At 34.4% G+C, this 14,492-nt stretch overlaps 1 protein-coding gene across 3 annotated transcripts in view; it reads right to left on the bottom strand.

Moving 5' to 3' along the window:
* Yes1 (YES proto-oncogene 1, Src family tyrosine kinase) overlaps positions 1 to 14,492 on the bottom strand; it is a 72,517-nt gene that overhangs the window by 21,738 nt on the left and 36,287 nt on the right. For all 3 annotated transcript variants that reach the window (XM_046438540.2, XM_046438538.2, XM_046438537.2), the window contains exon 2: positions 3,511 to 3,783. In XM_046438540.2, the coding sequence (XP_046294496.1) occupies positions 3,511 to 3,775 (265 nt within the window). In that variant the 5' untranslated portion in view covers positions 3,776 to 3,783. The remainder of the gene's footprint in view (positions 1 to 3,510; positions 3,784 to 14,492) is intronic.

The following is a 14,492-nucleotide window of genomic DNA, read 5'->3' as shown; positions in this document are numbered from 1 at the left end:
TTGGAAGGAAGAACACTACTGGAGCACTATACACTACTGACATTAATCTTCTCAACTTCTTATAAACAACAGGTGAACATTTTCATCTATAATCATTAATACTAAACATTAGGGTTTTAGTAAGATTAACTTACTATATACTTACCTTAAAAATAAAACTGTTGGGTTTGTCGTGGAAATTTAATGGCATGGCCGATATGAATTATAAAGTATAAATTCCAAAAATAACTCATATTTAGCAACATGTGCAGATGCTTAAGAGAGGAGCTCAATGAACAGCCAAACTATTATATGTAAGCAAAACAAATAACAATAGAACAAATGTATACAATATGCATGACTTGTCAGTGCTTAAAATTATTTCAGACAGGTATTCTGGCTAAACTTCCCATAATACATAATTTGTTTTATTGTATATATTTATCACATATGACACAATGTTTTGAAACATATATACATTGTCAAATGGTTAAATCAAGTTAATTCACATATGCATTGCTTCACATATTTCTTCTTGTTATTTTTTTTTTGTGGTGAGAAAACTTAAAATTTCTCAGCAAATTTGAAGACTACAATACATTGTTATTAGCTATGGTCACTAGGTTGTACTACAGACTTGAACTTATTCTTTTTTAATTTTTTTTTTTTCAGTGCTAGAGATCAAACCCAGGGCATCGCACAAGCAAAGCAAGGCTCTATCACTGAGCTCTGTTCCAACATATTCTTAATTTCAATATGTATATATTTTACTCAATGTAATTCCGCTGACTTGGCAAATATCAATGGTTAGTTTACATCCATCCATCAATAGATTTTTTTTTTTTTAATGGTAGGAAGAAAGGCAGTTAGTAAAATTACAGACTAAGCAAAAATATGAAATGTAGAAAGCAGTATAAAACCTACTGTCTCTAAATACAAAATGTAGAAAGCAGTATAAAATCTACTGTCTCTAAATACAAAATAATAGCAAACCAAAGTTCATTCATCTGGCTTCTATCCCAAGTTTTAGTCATGTATCAACTGCTTTTTGACATCACTACTGAATTTGTAATAACCAATTAAAACATGTACAAAATGAAGCTCTTGATTTTTCTTCTCTAACCTGTATTTACCCAAATCCTCTCTATCTAAGCAAATAGCACTAGAATCAAGTCAGGTAATAACTTGAGCCAATTCTACTACTAAGACTACCAGTTCTACATCTATAATATTTTATTTATCTATTTTCCATTTCCACTGCTGCCCCCTAAATCCCAATCCATGTCATTCCTTACTGGGACTTCTGGGGCTATGAGTACTGGCTACTTAATCTACTTCTCCACAGAGCAGCAAGAATGAGTTTTTTAAAAAGGGAATTCGAGCATGCAAAATCCTTTACATACAATCTCTCGAGGAGCTTCTTCCCAGCTTCAGAAAAAATCCAAACTCCTTACTAAAGTCTATGTAGTACTAAGTAATAGTGGTATCCTAACACCAATATCACATCATACAACTCTCCTCTCTGCCTACATTGTTATTCCCACCAGTTCTTAAAAACTTTCCAGTCCATTTGCTTCTCTTGAACTTTGTGTTTGTTATTCCCTCTTCCTAGAAATTCTGCTCTTTCCTCAGGTCTGCAGATAGTTCATTCTCATCAATCAAATATCAGTTAAAATGATTTCTTCTCAAGGAGGCTTTCCCTGATCAACTACAGGATCTTTACCAATTATTCTTGCTAGTTCCTTCATAGAAGTAAGAAATACTGATCTCAACTTGTTTAGCTGTTTGTTCACTAATTATTGTTCAATCAACATTATTAGGTAAACTCTACCAGAAGAGAAGCCTTGTTCGTCTTGCCCATCTCTCTATACCTATATGCAAAGACACTCTGTTTTTTACAGAGTTAATAAGTGAACATCTTTGAATGGGGTATTTCACATGAATAAATACTTTTTCTTTTTCTCCAGTACTGGCGATTGCACCCAGATTGTAGTTCTACCAATAAGCTACATCCCCAGCCATAAGCCCTTTTTATTTTGAAAAAAGGTCTCTGTAAATTGCCATAGTTGGCCTCAAACTTGTGATCTTCCTGCCTCAGCCTACACAGTTGTTTGGATTACAGGTGTGCACCACCATGCCCACTATGCACATCAATAAAAATTTAAAGTAACTAAAGTATGTCTTTTAAGTATCAAAATTTATTTTAATCATTTTGAATTAGTAACTTTCAAAAACATATAATCCTGAAAATAATTTAAACTTTTTACTAATGACAGAGAAATATCATCATGGCCATAGATTATTGAAATATTTGCAGTCAGAAGGCTGGAATTAGGGCTGTGATTGTGGTGATGTCCATTATTCTCCAAATGTTGTCTAACAGAATCAGTGTATGGCAGTCCTCACTCTTATTGGTTCAGAGGTGAACAAACTGAGGAGACAAATTTATAATCCATGCTTGTGACAGAGATTTCTCCTTTGCCCCCACAGGCTGTTAATAAGGACATAAGTTAGGGCTAGGGTTGTGGCTCAGTGGCAGAGTGCTCACCTAGCATGCATAAGGCACAGGTTTGATCCTCAGCACCACATAAAAACAAAATAATGTGTCCACCTAAAACTAAAAGATACATAAATAAATATTTTTTAAAAATAAGGACATATGTTACTCCATTTGATGCTGGCAGCTGTTTATGCCTAAGGATAAACAGGAGACAGATGAAATAAACCCAAATCCTGTTGATATCATGGAACTGCCACACAAATGAATCTTGAAGCTCATCTTCTTTGCTTTAGCTACCTGTGCTTTGTTATTTCAAGGGAAAAGCATCCTGATGCGGGAGCCCTCATGAACTTAAGAGCTCATTTTCTCTTTTTCAAGTTTTTAAAATCTACTTTTTTAGGGCATTCTGTATCCATGGAAGATTGTCAACTATCTCTTCTTGCTGTTCTCTGAAATGATAATGTAAAAATGGGAGTCCTGCAGTATGACACTGAATCCAAGCTCTTATGCTTATAATCTCTGGGGGAAAAAAATTTTCTGAGCCTCAGGATTTTTCTTTTATAAATCATAGTATCTGAGAGAAATACTGCATTATCGTGACTGTAATGCCAAATAATTAACACTTATTAAGTAACTACTGGATTACTTTAATACTAGTTAGCACTTTCTAATCCTGAGAAGTTATAAGATTCTTGGAAGAGGAATGCATGTTTTTAATCTTCATTTTCCCAGTGCCTGCCACATAGTAATTGCTTAATAATTACTGGTAAGTTAGTGAAATAATTAAAAGTGTAACCCAAATACATATAAACACTAGAAAACTGTCACCAAATTTCCCAGAACCATATCCATATATATATATATTATATATATATATATTGACTTTAATTTTTATGTTAGATATTGAATTTTCACATACAATTTTTTAAAGTCCTCCAGTAAGATATTTTTCTTAGCAAATAGACCATAAATATGTACTGCCCAAGGTTATGTTCTCAAACAGGCAACATAATTATCCATTTAAATCTCACCTGTTAAACCAGTAGGATATGAACTTGGCACCACTGAGAATGAGGAAGATGCTCCTCCAAAAGGAGTCACCCCTGAGGATCCTCCAAATGGTGTTATGGAAAGATTGCTAAAATTAACCGAAGTTCCTTTTGCTGAAGATGATGGTGCCACTGCAGTGTGCTCTGCTCCATAATGGCTGACACTTGTACTGACAGGCTCTGGAGTGTTTTCAGTTCTATATTTAATAGCTGGACTTTTGTTTTCTTTACTTTTAATGCAGCCCATTATCAAATCTACAGAGGAAATAGGCAAATATTTTGAGAAATAGTTAATATACATCATACTTTTAAAAAATACAATGGAAAATATGACTTTAAATAAAGCATCCTTCCAGCCTTGCTACCCAGAAAAAAAGCAGTATTAAATTATGTCCCATTATCCTATATATGACAACTATCAAAACTTAAATTGAGCAGCAAATAAACTACACATAGTAACTTTAAAGGTAATTCTTTTTTAAAAACAGTAACTCTTAGTTGTAGTTTTTCCCATCCTATAACATTCAGAAGAAAGCAGGTGAATGATGACTGCCTGATAAATTCTGAAAGAGTGAACATTCATACCTTCAGTTATGTAATATTAATTCAAAATATAGCTATAAATATTAAAATAGAAGCAGTCTCAGAAACTCACAGTTGAAGGGTTTTCAGATCACTACTTTAAGTGGACACATTCTAAAGAATGTGACAATTGAATACAAACATCAAAACAAGATGGGTCTGGAAATTTAAGTATATACTGAATTTAAATATATACTGAAAACTATGAAGGAATTATAAACTAAATAATAAAAGGCAATTGCTGGGGCTGGCGTTGTAGCTCAGTCGTAGAGTGTGCGCCTATCACATGTGAGGCACTTCTTCCAATCCTCGGCACCACATAAAAATGAAATAAAGATATTGTGTCCACCTACAACTTAAAAAAAAATAAATAAATAAGGCGATTGCAGCCGGGCAAGTGGTGCACATCTGTAATCCCAGTGGCTTACAAGGGTGAGGTAAGAAGATCATGAGTTCAAAGCCAGCCTCAGCAATAGGCGCTAAGTAACTCAGTGAGACCCTGTCTCTAAATTCTAAATAAAATATAAAAATACAGGGCTGGGGATGTGGCTCAGTGGTTGAGTGCCCCCGAGTACCAAAAAAAAAAAAAAAGGCAACTGCTACTAAAAGTATTAGGAAAAATCGTCATTTAATGACCCATATGAGAAAAAAGCAAAAGAAGAAACATGGAGCAGTCAATTATGAAAGGAAAAATGAGTTAGTTGATATGTAGAATAAATAAGTGTAGATGATAAGCTGAATATGGGGAGAGAAAACACAAAGAAAAAGTGGTCATTTATTCATCTTAGTATTTATAGTATTTATAGAACACTTAGTTTTTATATATGTATAATGAATGACTTCAAAGTTTGTAGTTTCAATCAAGTGGAAAGAAAAACCATAGTTGAAAGGAAACAAGTAGAGAGGGATAAGTTTTTTTTTTTTTTTTTGACCAATAAGTTTAATTCCAGATGTATATTGTAGGTGCCTGTGAAGCTTAGTGAAGGATAATAAGTTTAAAGCTCAGAAAAAGGTGGGGAACTAGAGAAAAAATAAACAAAATATTTTCACAGTTTAACTCTTTTGGAGATAATAAAATTCACCCAAGGTACAGATTTAAAGGAAAATGAAAAATTAACACAATGCTGGAGGATACCTACATATAAGAGATAAGCAGCAATTACAGCTGTTAATACTTCCATATTGAAAAAGATAATCATAAGCTTAAGACAATGACATGAGTTGGGTGGGAAAGAGCTTCAACTATAACATTTTTATCCTAAAATAAACATAAACAAATAGTGAAAAATGTTAATGTATTAAATGTAGGTAATTATGTAACTATTTTCATGTGAAGTACTTTGTAATTTTTTAACAAAGTGCTAATAAGTAGAATAGTATAAAGGGAATAAAGACACAGACTCTCCAGATAAAAATGACTAACAGTGTTTAAAGACCAAAATGAAGTGACATTTAAACTGATTTTTAAAGGTTGGCTGATTAGAAATTAGAAGCCTGATAGGGGCTTTAGTGTTTCTTTTCAAAGAGCTGAGAATCAAATTCAGGACCCTCCAGTTTAGCTGGCCAGGTAAGTATTCTACCACTGAGCTATACTCCCAGTCTCAGGAATATCCCCCCATCCCTCCCCACCAATGGAGATAGAACTTGGTGTCAGAAAGTTGACTACTGACTTATATCTCCAGTACTTTCTTATTTTGAGACAGTCTCACTAAGTTGCCTAGGTTGGTCTTGAACTTATGATACTCTTGCTTTAGCATCCTCTTGCCTTGGCTGAGATTACCAGGCCTGTGGCACTGTACCCAGCTGGAACATTTCTTAATGTCATGAAGACATAGGATAGATTACAGTATACTGAAGAATACAGTAATGACTAGGTCATAAAAATACGGATAATTTTTGGACTACAGCTTCATCAGCTGAGAACATACATTTACTATCAAGATGGCTTCTATAATTTCTTTGTATAATTTACTGAGCCTCTCCTTCACAGTCTTAATGTAATCTGATACAACAGACATTTGGTTACTGAACAATCATTCTCCCAGTTTTCTGATAGAAGAACCCTGACTTTATTTACCCTCCTTTCATTTGCCAAGTCGTTCAGAGGAGGCTCGACACCTTTCTAGCCCTAATGATTGACTTAAGCCACTCAGGGAGTCTCATTCCCTTGACAGTTTGCTTGTTGAGCCATGAACACAGGTTTCTAGAAAGTTTTCCTTACTTTCCATTTTTCTTGCACAGAAGTTACATTCACAAATATGAATGCCCATATCTGGGGCTGCTATCCAGAGACCTCAAGTACCTACCAGAGGTAACACACCAATATATTGAGAATGGAAGGGCAGGAAGACATAAGGAACTTGGTCCTAGATAGTGTTACTCAAATATTGTATAAACCTAAAACACACTTAAGATCCATTTATTATCCAGTAAACACCCACTGCAGAAGCCAGTTTTAGTTTGGCTTTCTGTTACTTGCAGCTGAAAAGATTTTAAAAAATATATTACTCAAATCACATGACAATGTTTAACATATTAAGTCTCTTTTCAACATATCATAAGGACATATCAGCTCTTCTCTTGCCTTCCTTGTGCTTGAGGTCAAATCCAGAACAATCCTGTGCATACTAGGCAAGCACACTATCTTTCAGCTACATTCCCAGGCTCCAGATATCAGGATTCAATAGCATAACAACAAAGATTTCAAACTTCCCTCAAAGTGTTTATATAATCATAAAATATTCTTTTCTTTTTAAATTTTTTTAGTTGTTGATGGACCTTTACTATATTTGCTTATTTATATGTGGTGCTGGGAATCGAACCCAGTGCCTCACACATACAAGGCAATTGCTCTACCACTGTGCTACAACTCCAGCCCTCCATAAAATATTCTTTAAGTTGTAAAATTTAAACCTTAAAATCATAGGCAAACTATTTTATTCTGATATGTGTATGAATATTTGCTGGAAAACAATGTTTTAACTCTCAATCTGATTTATTACTGCTATTCTGAAGATTTTTTTAAACATGAACTTATTTAAAAATCACGGAAATCTTTCCTGACACTGTCATAAAGTTTTTACCTAAAATTCTTTAAAAAATAAAAAAAAATCAACTTTGAAGATATAATTTACATACAATAACAGGCAACCATTTTAAGCATAAGGTTCAATGAGTTTTGGCAAATGTGTAAAATTATATACTATATTCACAATACAGAATATTCTGATCATCCCAAAGGTTCAGTTGTACCCTTCTCCAGGCAAATCCTAACTTCAATCCATAAGCTAAGCCCTAGGCAATCATGATCTGTTTTTTCTAACTGAAGATTTATCTTTTCTAGGGTCTTACCTAAATAAAATCATATGTATTTTGTATTTAGCTTTTTCATTAAATCCTGTCTGAGATACTTCCATATCATTGCAATGTATCAGTAGTTTGTTAATTTTTATTGCTATGTAGAATCCCATCACTTGCCTATAACCCCATTCACTTGTTGATAGGTTTTTCGAGATGTTCCAATCTGAGGCTATTACAAAGGAAGCTACTATAAACATTCCAGTAAATCTTCAGGGGTGGGTTGAACATGAGTCATTCTCTTCACCACCACCCCCAGCAATATCTAGGAATAGAACTGTTTGATCATGTAATATAAAATTATGCCTACTTTTACCACAAAAAGCTATTAAACTGTTTTCCATATTGTCTATACCATTTTGCATCCCACCAGTAATCAATGTGAATTTCAGTTGCTTTATGTCCTCAACAATACTTCTTTTTTCTGTCAAAAACTTGTCATATACCTACATGGATTTGGATAGGATCCAAATATTCTGTATAGCTATGTTTTACATTTCCAAGCTTTGGCAATGGAAATCTATTGATATCGAAAGGTATATGACATCATAAAATGCATCTGGATGAACTGATGTTATATTATAAAAATCATATGAACTACATATTAACCGCTAACCAATTCACTGATACAAATTACAGTCAGGTACTGAATAATGGCACATCATCTTTAATCTCTCTTTATTTGCCAAAGTCAACAAAAAGCAGTTAAACAACATCCTATCTTCTAAAATATATTATTTCTACACTTAGGTTAGTTTCAATGGTAAACTAAGTAAGCATGCACATTAATTACTAAGATATGATGAGGAATCTCCTACATTTGCAATGCTTCAAGGATCGGTTTCTCACTTTCTAAAAATCCTATTTAAAAACCAGGATTTAACTTACATAATTAAAAGTCACCCTTATTAATATACAGGTTATTCGGGTATGCACTTTTTGTGTGTGTGTGTGTGTGTGTGGTCCTGGAGACTAAACCCAGGGCCGAGCACATGCTTGACAAGTGTTTTCCCACTGTTACAACCCCCAGCCATTTTTAAAAATTTGAGTTAGGGTCTCATTAAGTTGCCCGGGTTGGCCTCGAACTTGCAATCCTCATGCCTCAGCCTCTCAAGTAGTTGGGATTACAGATGTGTGCCACCATGTCTGGCTCAGGTCTGCAAGTTTTGACAGATGCATACAATTGTACATTGGCCACATCAATGTCAATAAAGAGCAACTGCATCACCTCCCAGGATTCTCCTATTCCCCTCTGTACTCTCCTTACAAGCCCAGAGAACCACTGATCTATTTCCTGTTCTTATAGTAGTATCTTTTCCAGATACCATACAAATAGAATCATATGATATTCAGCTTTTTGATTCTGGTTTCCTTCACCTAGCATAATGTATCTGAGATTCAGGCATGTTTCTGCGAATGTCAACAGTTCATTCCTTTACCACTGAGTACTATGCCACTGCACATACATACTACTGTATGCACATACTACTGTTTATTCATTCCCCAATAGAGAGACATTTGAGTTGTTTCCAATTTTTGAAAATCACACACAGAGCCACTATCAGCATATACCTGCAGGGTTTTCTGTGAACATAATAAGCTTTCATTTCATCTGAGTAATTACCAAGGTGTGAAACTGCTGGCCTATATGGAAGTATAATCTTAGGAGAAATGACAAAACGTTTCCAAAGTGGCCTTAACATTTTGCATTCTCACCAACAAAATGAGAATTCCAGTTGTTCTACATTTATTTTTGAGAGAGAGAGAGAGAGAGAGAGAGAGAGAGAGAGAGAGAGAATATTTTAATATTTATTTTTTAGTTTTTCGGCAGATACAACATCTTTGTTTGTATGTGGTGCTGAGGATAGAACCCAGGCCGCACGCATGCCAGGCGAGCGCGCTACTGCTTGAGCCACATCCCCAGCCCCTGTTCCACATTCTTAACACTTGTTTATGTCAAAAACTTTAAATTATTCTAATAAGTGTGAATCGAGATCTCTTGATCTCTTTATGGTTTTAATTCACTTTCCCCTAATGACTAAGCACCTGATATTGAGCATGTTTTCGTGCTTATTTTCTACTTTGCTAACCATATCTACTTTGGTGACATACATATTTAAACTGGTCCTTTAATTGGGTTATGTACTGGAAACAAAAATATTTGCTATTATAACACTCTATGGTCTTTATATATTCTGGAATCATGTTCTTTGTCAGATATACATATATTATTATATTTCCTCTCAGAATATATGTTGCCTTTGCATTATTCTAATGGTATCCTTGTACGTGTTTTATTTTTATTTTTTTTATTTTTTTATTTTTGGTAGTTGTAGATGGACAGAATGTCTTTATTTTATTTACTTTTATGTGGCGCTGAGGATCAAACCCAGTGCCTCACACATGCTAGGAAAGCGTTCTACCACTGAGCTATAGCCACAGGCCCTTGTTTGTGTTTTTTAAATTTTGATAAAATCCAATTAAGAATTTTTAATTTTATGGTTTGTGGTTTATACGTCCTGAGAATTCTTCAGTAGAAGATTTTCTCTTATGTTTTCACTAGAATTCTAGCCTCTTACATCAAGACTATCAGGCTATTTTAAGCTAACTTTTGATTATGCTGTAAAGTCAAGTGTGAGTTTCAATTTCTCCAAATTTGACATCCAGTGTTCCTAACTACTATTTGTGAAAAAAAATTAACTATATCCCACTGAATTACGTTGGTACCTTTGTCAAAATCAATTTACCACATTTGTTTAAGCCTATGTTTATGGTCTGTTTCCCTGTTCTATGCCTATGGTCAATTATTTCACTCTTTTCATTACTGTAGCTTTAGAGTAAGTCTTGAAATTAAATAAGCCCTCCATTTTTTTTCCAAATTTGCTTTGGATACTCTAGGGCAGGGGTCTGCAAATTTTTGCTGTAAAAGGCCAGACAGTGTTTTAAGTTTTGTAGACCATGTTGGTCTCTGTAACAACTACTTGACTCTGCCATGTTACTGCAAAAGCATCTATGCACAATACACAAATACATTAAGTGTGGCAGTGTTGCAATGACACAACTTCCAAAAACAGACAGTGAGCCAGTTTGGCTTGCAAGTAGTAGTCTGCCAAACCATGCAGTAGAGTCTTTGTATTACCATACAAATTTTACAATCAGAGTGTCAATTTCTTAAAAAAAAAAAAAAAAAGGCTGCTGGGACTAACTCTACAGATCAAATTGATATCTTGCTGATCATGGTGGTGCACAAATAGAATTCCAGTGATTTGGGAGGTTAAAGCAGAAGGATCACAAGTTTGAGACCAGCCTTAGCAATTCAGTGAGACCCTCAGCAACTTAGTGAGACCCTGTATCAAAATTTAAAAATAAATAAAATAATGAGGACTGAGGATGTAGCTCAGTGGTAAAGCATCTCTGGGTTCAATCCCCAGTGCCAAGAGAGGGGGGGAGGTTGACTTTTTAAATTTGTTTTAATTAGTTATACATCACAGAATACACTTTGATATATCATACACAGATGGAATATAATTTCTCGTTTTTCTGAGTGTATGTTATAGAATCACATTGGTCATGCAGTCATATATATATATATATATATATATATATATATATATATAATGTCTGTTTCATTCTACTATTTGTTTTATCCCCACATCCTCTCCCCTTCCCTCTACGTAATCTGAGGTAACTCTATCCTCTTCTCTATGTTTCACCCCCCCACACACACACACATCCCTGTGAATTAGGATCCGCATATTAGAGAAAACATTCGCCCTTTGGTTTTTGGGGATTGACTTATTTTATTTAATGTGATATTCTCCAACTCCATCCATTTACCCACAAATGCCATAATTTCATTCTTCTTTAAAACTGAGTAATATTCCATTGAATATATACACATTATTTTTATCCATTCATCTACTGAAAGACACCTAGGTGTAGTACTGTATTTATTTAGGATCTTCAAGTTTTTTCTCAAAAATATTTTGTAGTTTTTAATGTTATAGGTCTTGTCCAATTTTTGTTAAGTAAACCTCTAAGCATTTCTTGGTTTTCTAAATACTATTATAAATGATATTGCTTTATTTCTATTTCCAATTGTTCATTAGACAGATACTTCCTGGGCACACACCTGGAATCCCAATGACTCAGGAGAGGGAGGGAAAAGGACCTCAAGTTTGGGATCCTCAGCAAGACTTTGTCTCAAATTTTAAAATAAAGGATTGGGGATGTCACTCAGTGGTAAAGAAACTCCGGGTCTAATTCCCAATCTAATAATAATGATAATAAAATAATGTTTAAAAAGATACTTCTATACTGATGTGTGTATTAACTTGTTATGTTCCTGCTAACCTCTCTGTTATCAGTTCTACTAGTTTTTTAAAAATATGTTCCATAGAATTATCTACATCCAGAAAGATCACATGAACACAAACCAGTTTTATTTTCCTTTCCAATGTATGCCTTTGCCTGCCTGGCTTACTGCACTGGCTTGCTCCTTTACAGTACAATGTTAATAGAAGTGAAGAGAGAAAACATCTTTGCCATGGCTCCTGATATTAAGTAAAAAACATAAAATCTATACCTTTAAGTTGCCTGAAGGATTTTTTTGGTAGTTGACTGTCTTCAGGCTGAGGAAATTTCCCTTGAAATTCTTTGTTTGCCTGAGAGTTTTAAATCATTAATAGGGATGTTGAATTTCTTCCAGTTTCTCTATTTGTACTTATATAATCATATAGGTCTTTTTTATTCAACTTATAAGGTGAATTACATTGATTTTTCAATGTTAAATCAAACTTGGAACCTTTTAATTCTTGGGATGAAGAACATTTGGTCACAGTATATCACCCTTTTAATATATTCCTGAAAGTTAATATTTTGTAAACTATTTTTGGGTCTGTGGTCAAGAGACATTATTTTTTAATTTTCTTGTGAATTTTGTGTTGCTTCTGGTATTAGACTAATCATGTTGGCCTCATGGAATGAGTTGGGAAGAATTCCCCATACGTGTGTGTATTTGTATGTGTGTGTATTTTTAAAGAATTTAAGACAGGTATTACTTGTTCCTTAAATGTTGAAAAGAATTCACCAGTGAAGCTATTAGGGCCTGGAGTTTTCAATTATAAATTAAGTATCTTTAATATATAGCACATTTATATTCTTGATTTTGTTTCTTGCATTAACTTCCAAGGATTTCTTAAACTCATCCCAGTTGTTAAATTAATATCAGTATAAAGTCATTTACAACATTCCATTATTACTCTAGTTTAGCCCTACCCTCCCCCAGCAAGGCCCAAGGCTTTTGGGGGGTTTACACTAAATGCCCTGAGTGATCAACAAGGACTTTTCCCCTCTGGTTAGTAAAAGCTCAAATGCCTACCACTCATCTATGACCCCCGATGTACGTCAGGTCACATTAATTTGGCCACTCTTTGTGCGGTTTTATAGTCTCACTCTATGCCTACATTAAGAAAAAGTAAAAAGACTTCTATGCACACGCACACTTTTAACATTATTTATCTACATTGTGTTGGCTGGAACTTTTCTTTTCCTCTGCAAACTCTAGCTGTCTCCGTTTCCATGAATTCTGAAGTCTGTCTCTTCAACTTGTTATGGCCATCATTCTCTACCTTTGCTGAGGGGATTAGGTAACTGAAAACTGCACCTGATTTCTAGTCTTTCAGGGACCACTGTGTGTAGTGCTGTTGTCCACTGTCTAAAAAAAAAAAATCACTGTTTCAATTTATTTTGTCCAGGTTTCACGCTTTTGGGGAAGGAGGCTGGGGATGGATTAAATTCATCATGACCACTTAATTTGTTCTTAAAAGTTTAAATCCAGAAAAATATTTCATTCCTTGATTTTAATATCATCAAAGTGCAGAGGGTATTACTTTCTAAATAAATCTGTACTTCAGGGCTGGGGTTTTGGCTCGGTGGCAGAGCGTCTGCCTTGTACATGTGAGGCACTGGGTTCGATCCTCAGCACCACATAAAAATAAATAAAGAGATTGTGTCTGTGTGTAACTAAAAATATTAAAAAATCTGTACTTCAGTTCGTAACAGAATTTATTCCTTAATAATAAATCACCTTCAAATAAATTTTAGGTGTTTCACTATAATCTGTTAAAAGTACTCTGTGGCATTTTTCTTTTGTACAAGTCGAAGAAAGGAAACATTTTAAAGTACTCATTTGGGCTGGGGATGTGGCTCAAGCAGTAGCATGCTCGCCTGGTGTGCGTGTGGCTCGGGTTCGATCCTCAGCACCACATACAAAGATGTTGTGTCCGCTGAAAACTAAAACAATAAATAAAACATTCTCTCTCTCTCTCTTAAAAAAAAAAAGTACCAGGCACAGTTCCAAAATGTATTAAGCACTTTTAGAAAACAATATTTAAAAAAATAAATAAATAAAAATAAAGTACTCATTTATGTATATGCTTAGTTTAAACTTTATACTCAGCTTCAGATAGGCTCTTTTAGATGGGAAGAGAGGTTCTTATAAAGATAAGCATAATAAAAGAAAGAATATATAAAAATCAGAAGCTATAATCTGATTATAATGATTGCAGTCTTACTACTATAATCCTGTTTTATTGTCAGGAGTTTATTGCTTCCCTTCCATTATGTGGACATAGCATCTCTATTTTTGTACTTTTCTTTTTTGCAGTGCTGGGAATCGAAGCTAGCACCTCTTACAAGCTACACAAGTACTCTGCCACCAGACTACACCTCTGGTCCTTGTTCTTCTGATGTTTTAAAACCAACTACTTCATTTTCTACTGACACAGCCATTCCCTATCTATCTCACAATTTCTACATACTTTATTCATTTGTGACTGACTTAAGGGTCTCTCAATATTCCACAATCATGTGATTTGCCTATTTTTGGACTTTGCATTTGAATGAGCAAAATTAAAAGAATATGAAGTACTATCCAATTGCCTTAACCTTGTAACCAGTTATGAATTGGCTGTTGGTTCATCCCATGGTTTCTTCGTGAGCCTGGAAGGAACCAGGATGACTGA

This window comes from Marmota monax, unplaced genomic scaffold, assembly GCF_021218885.2.
Source record: "Marmota monax isolate L192 unplaced genomic scaffold, Marmota_monax_Labrador192_F-V1.1 WCK01_AAM20220418_F8-fsc00232, whole genome shotgun sequence".
NCBI lineage: Eukaryota > Metazoa > Chordata > Mammalia > Rodentia > Sciuridae > Marmota > Marmota monax.
Note: the sequence above shows the minus strand (reverse complement) of the source record. Positions and strands in the feature narration are given on the sequence as shown.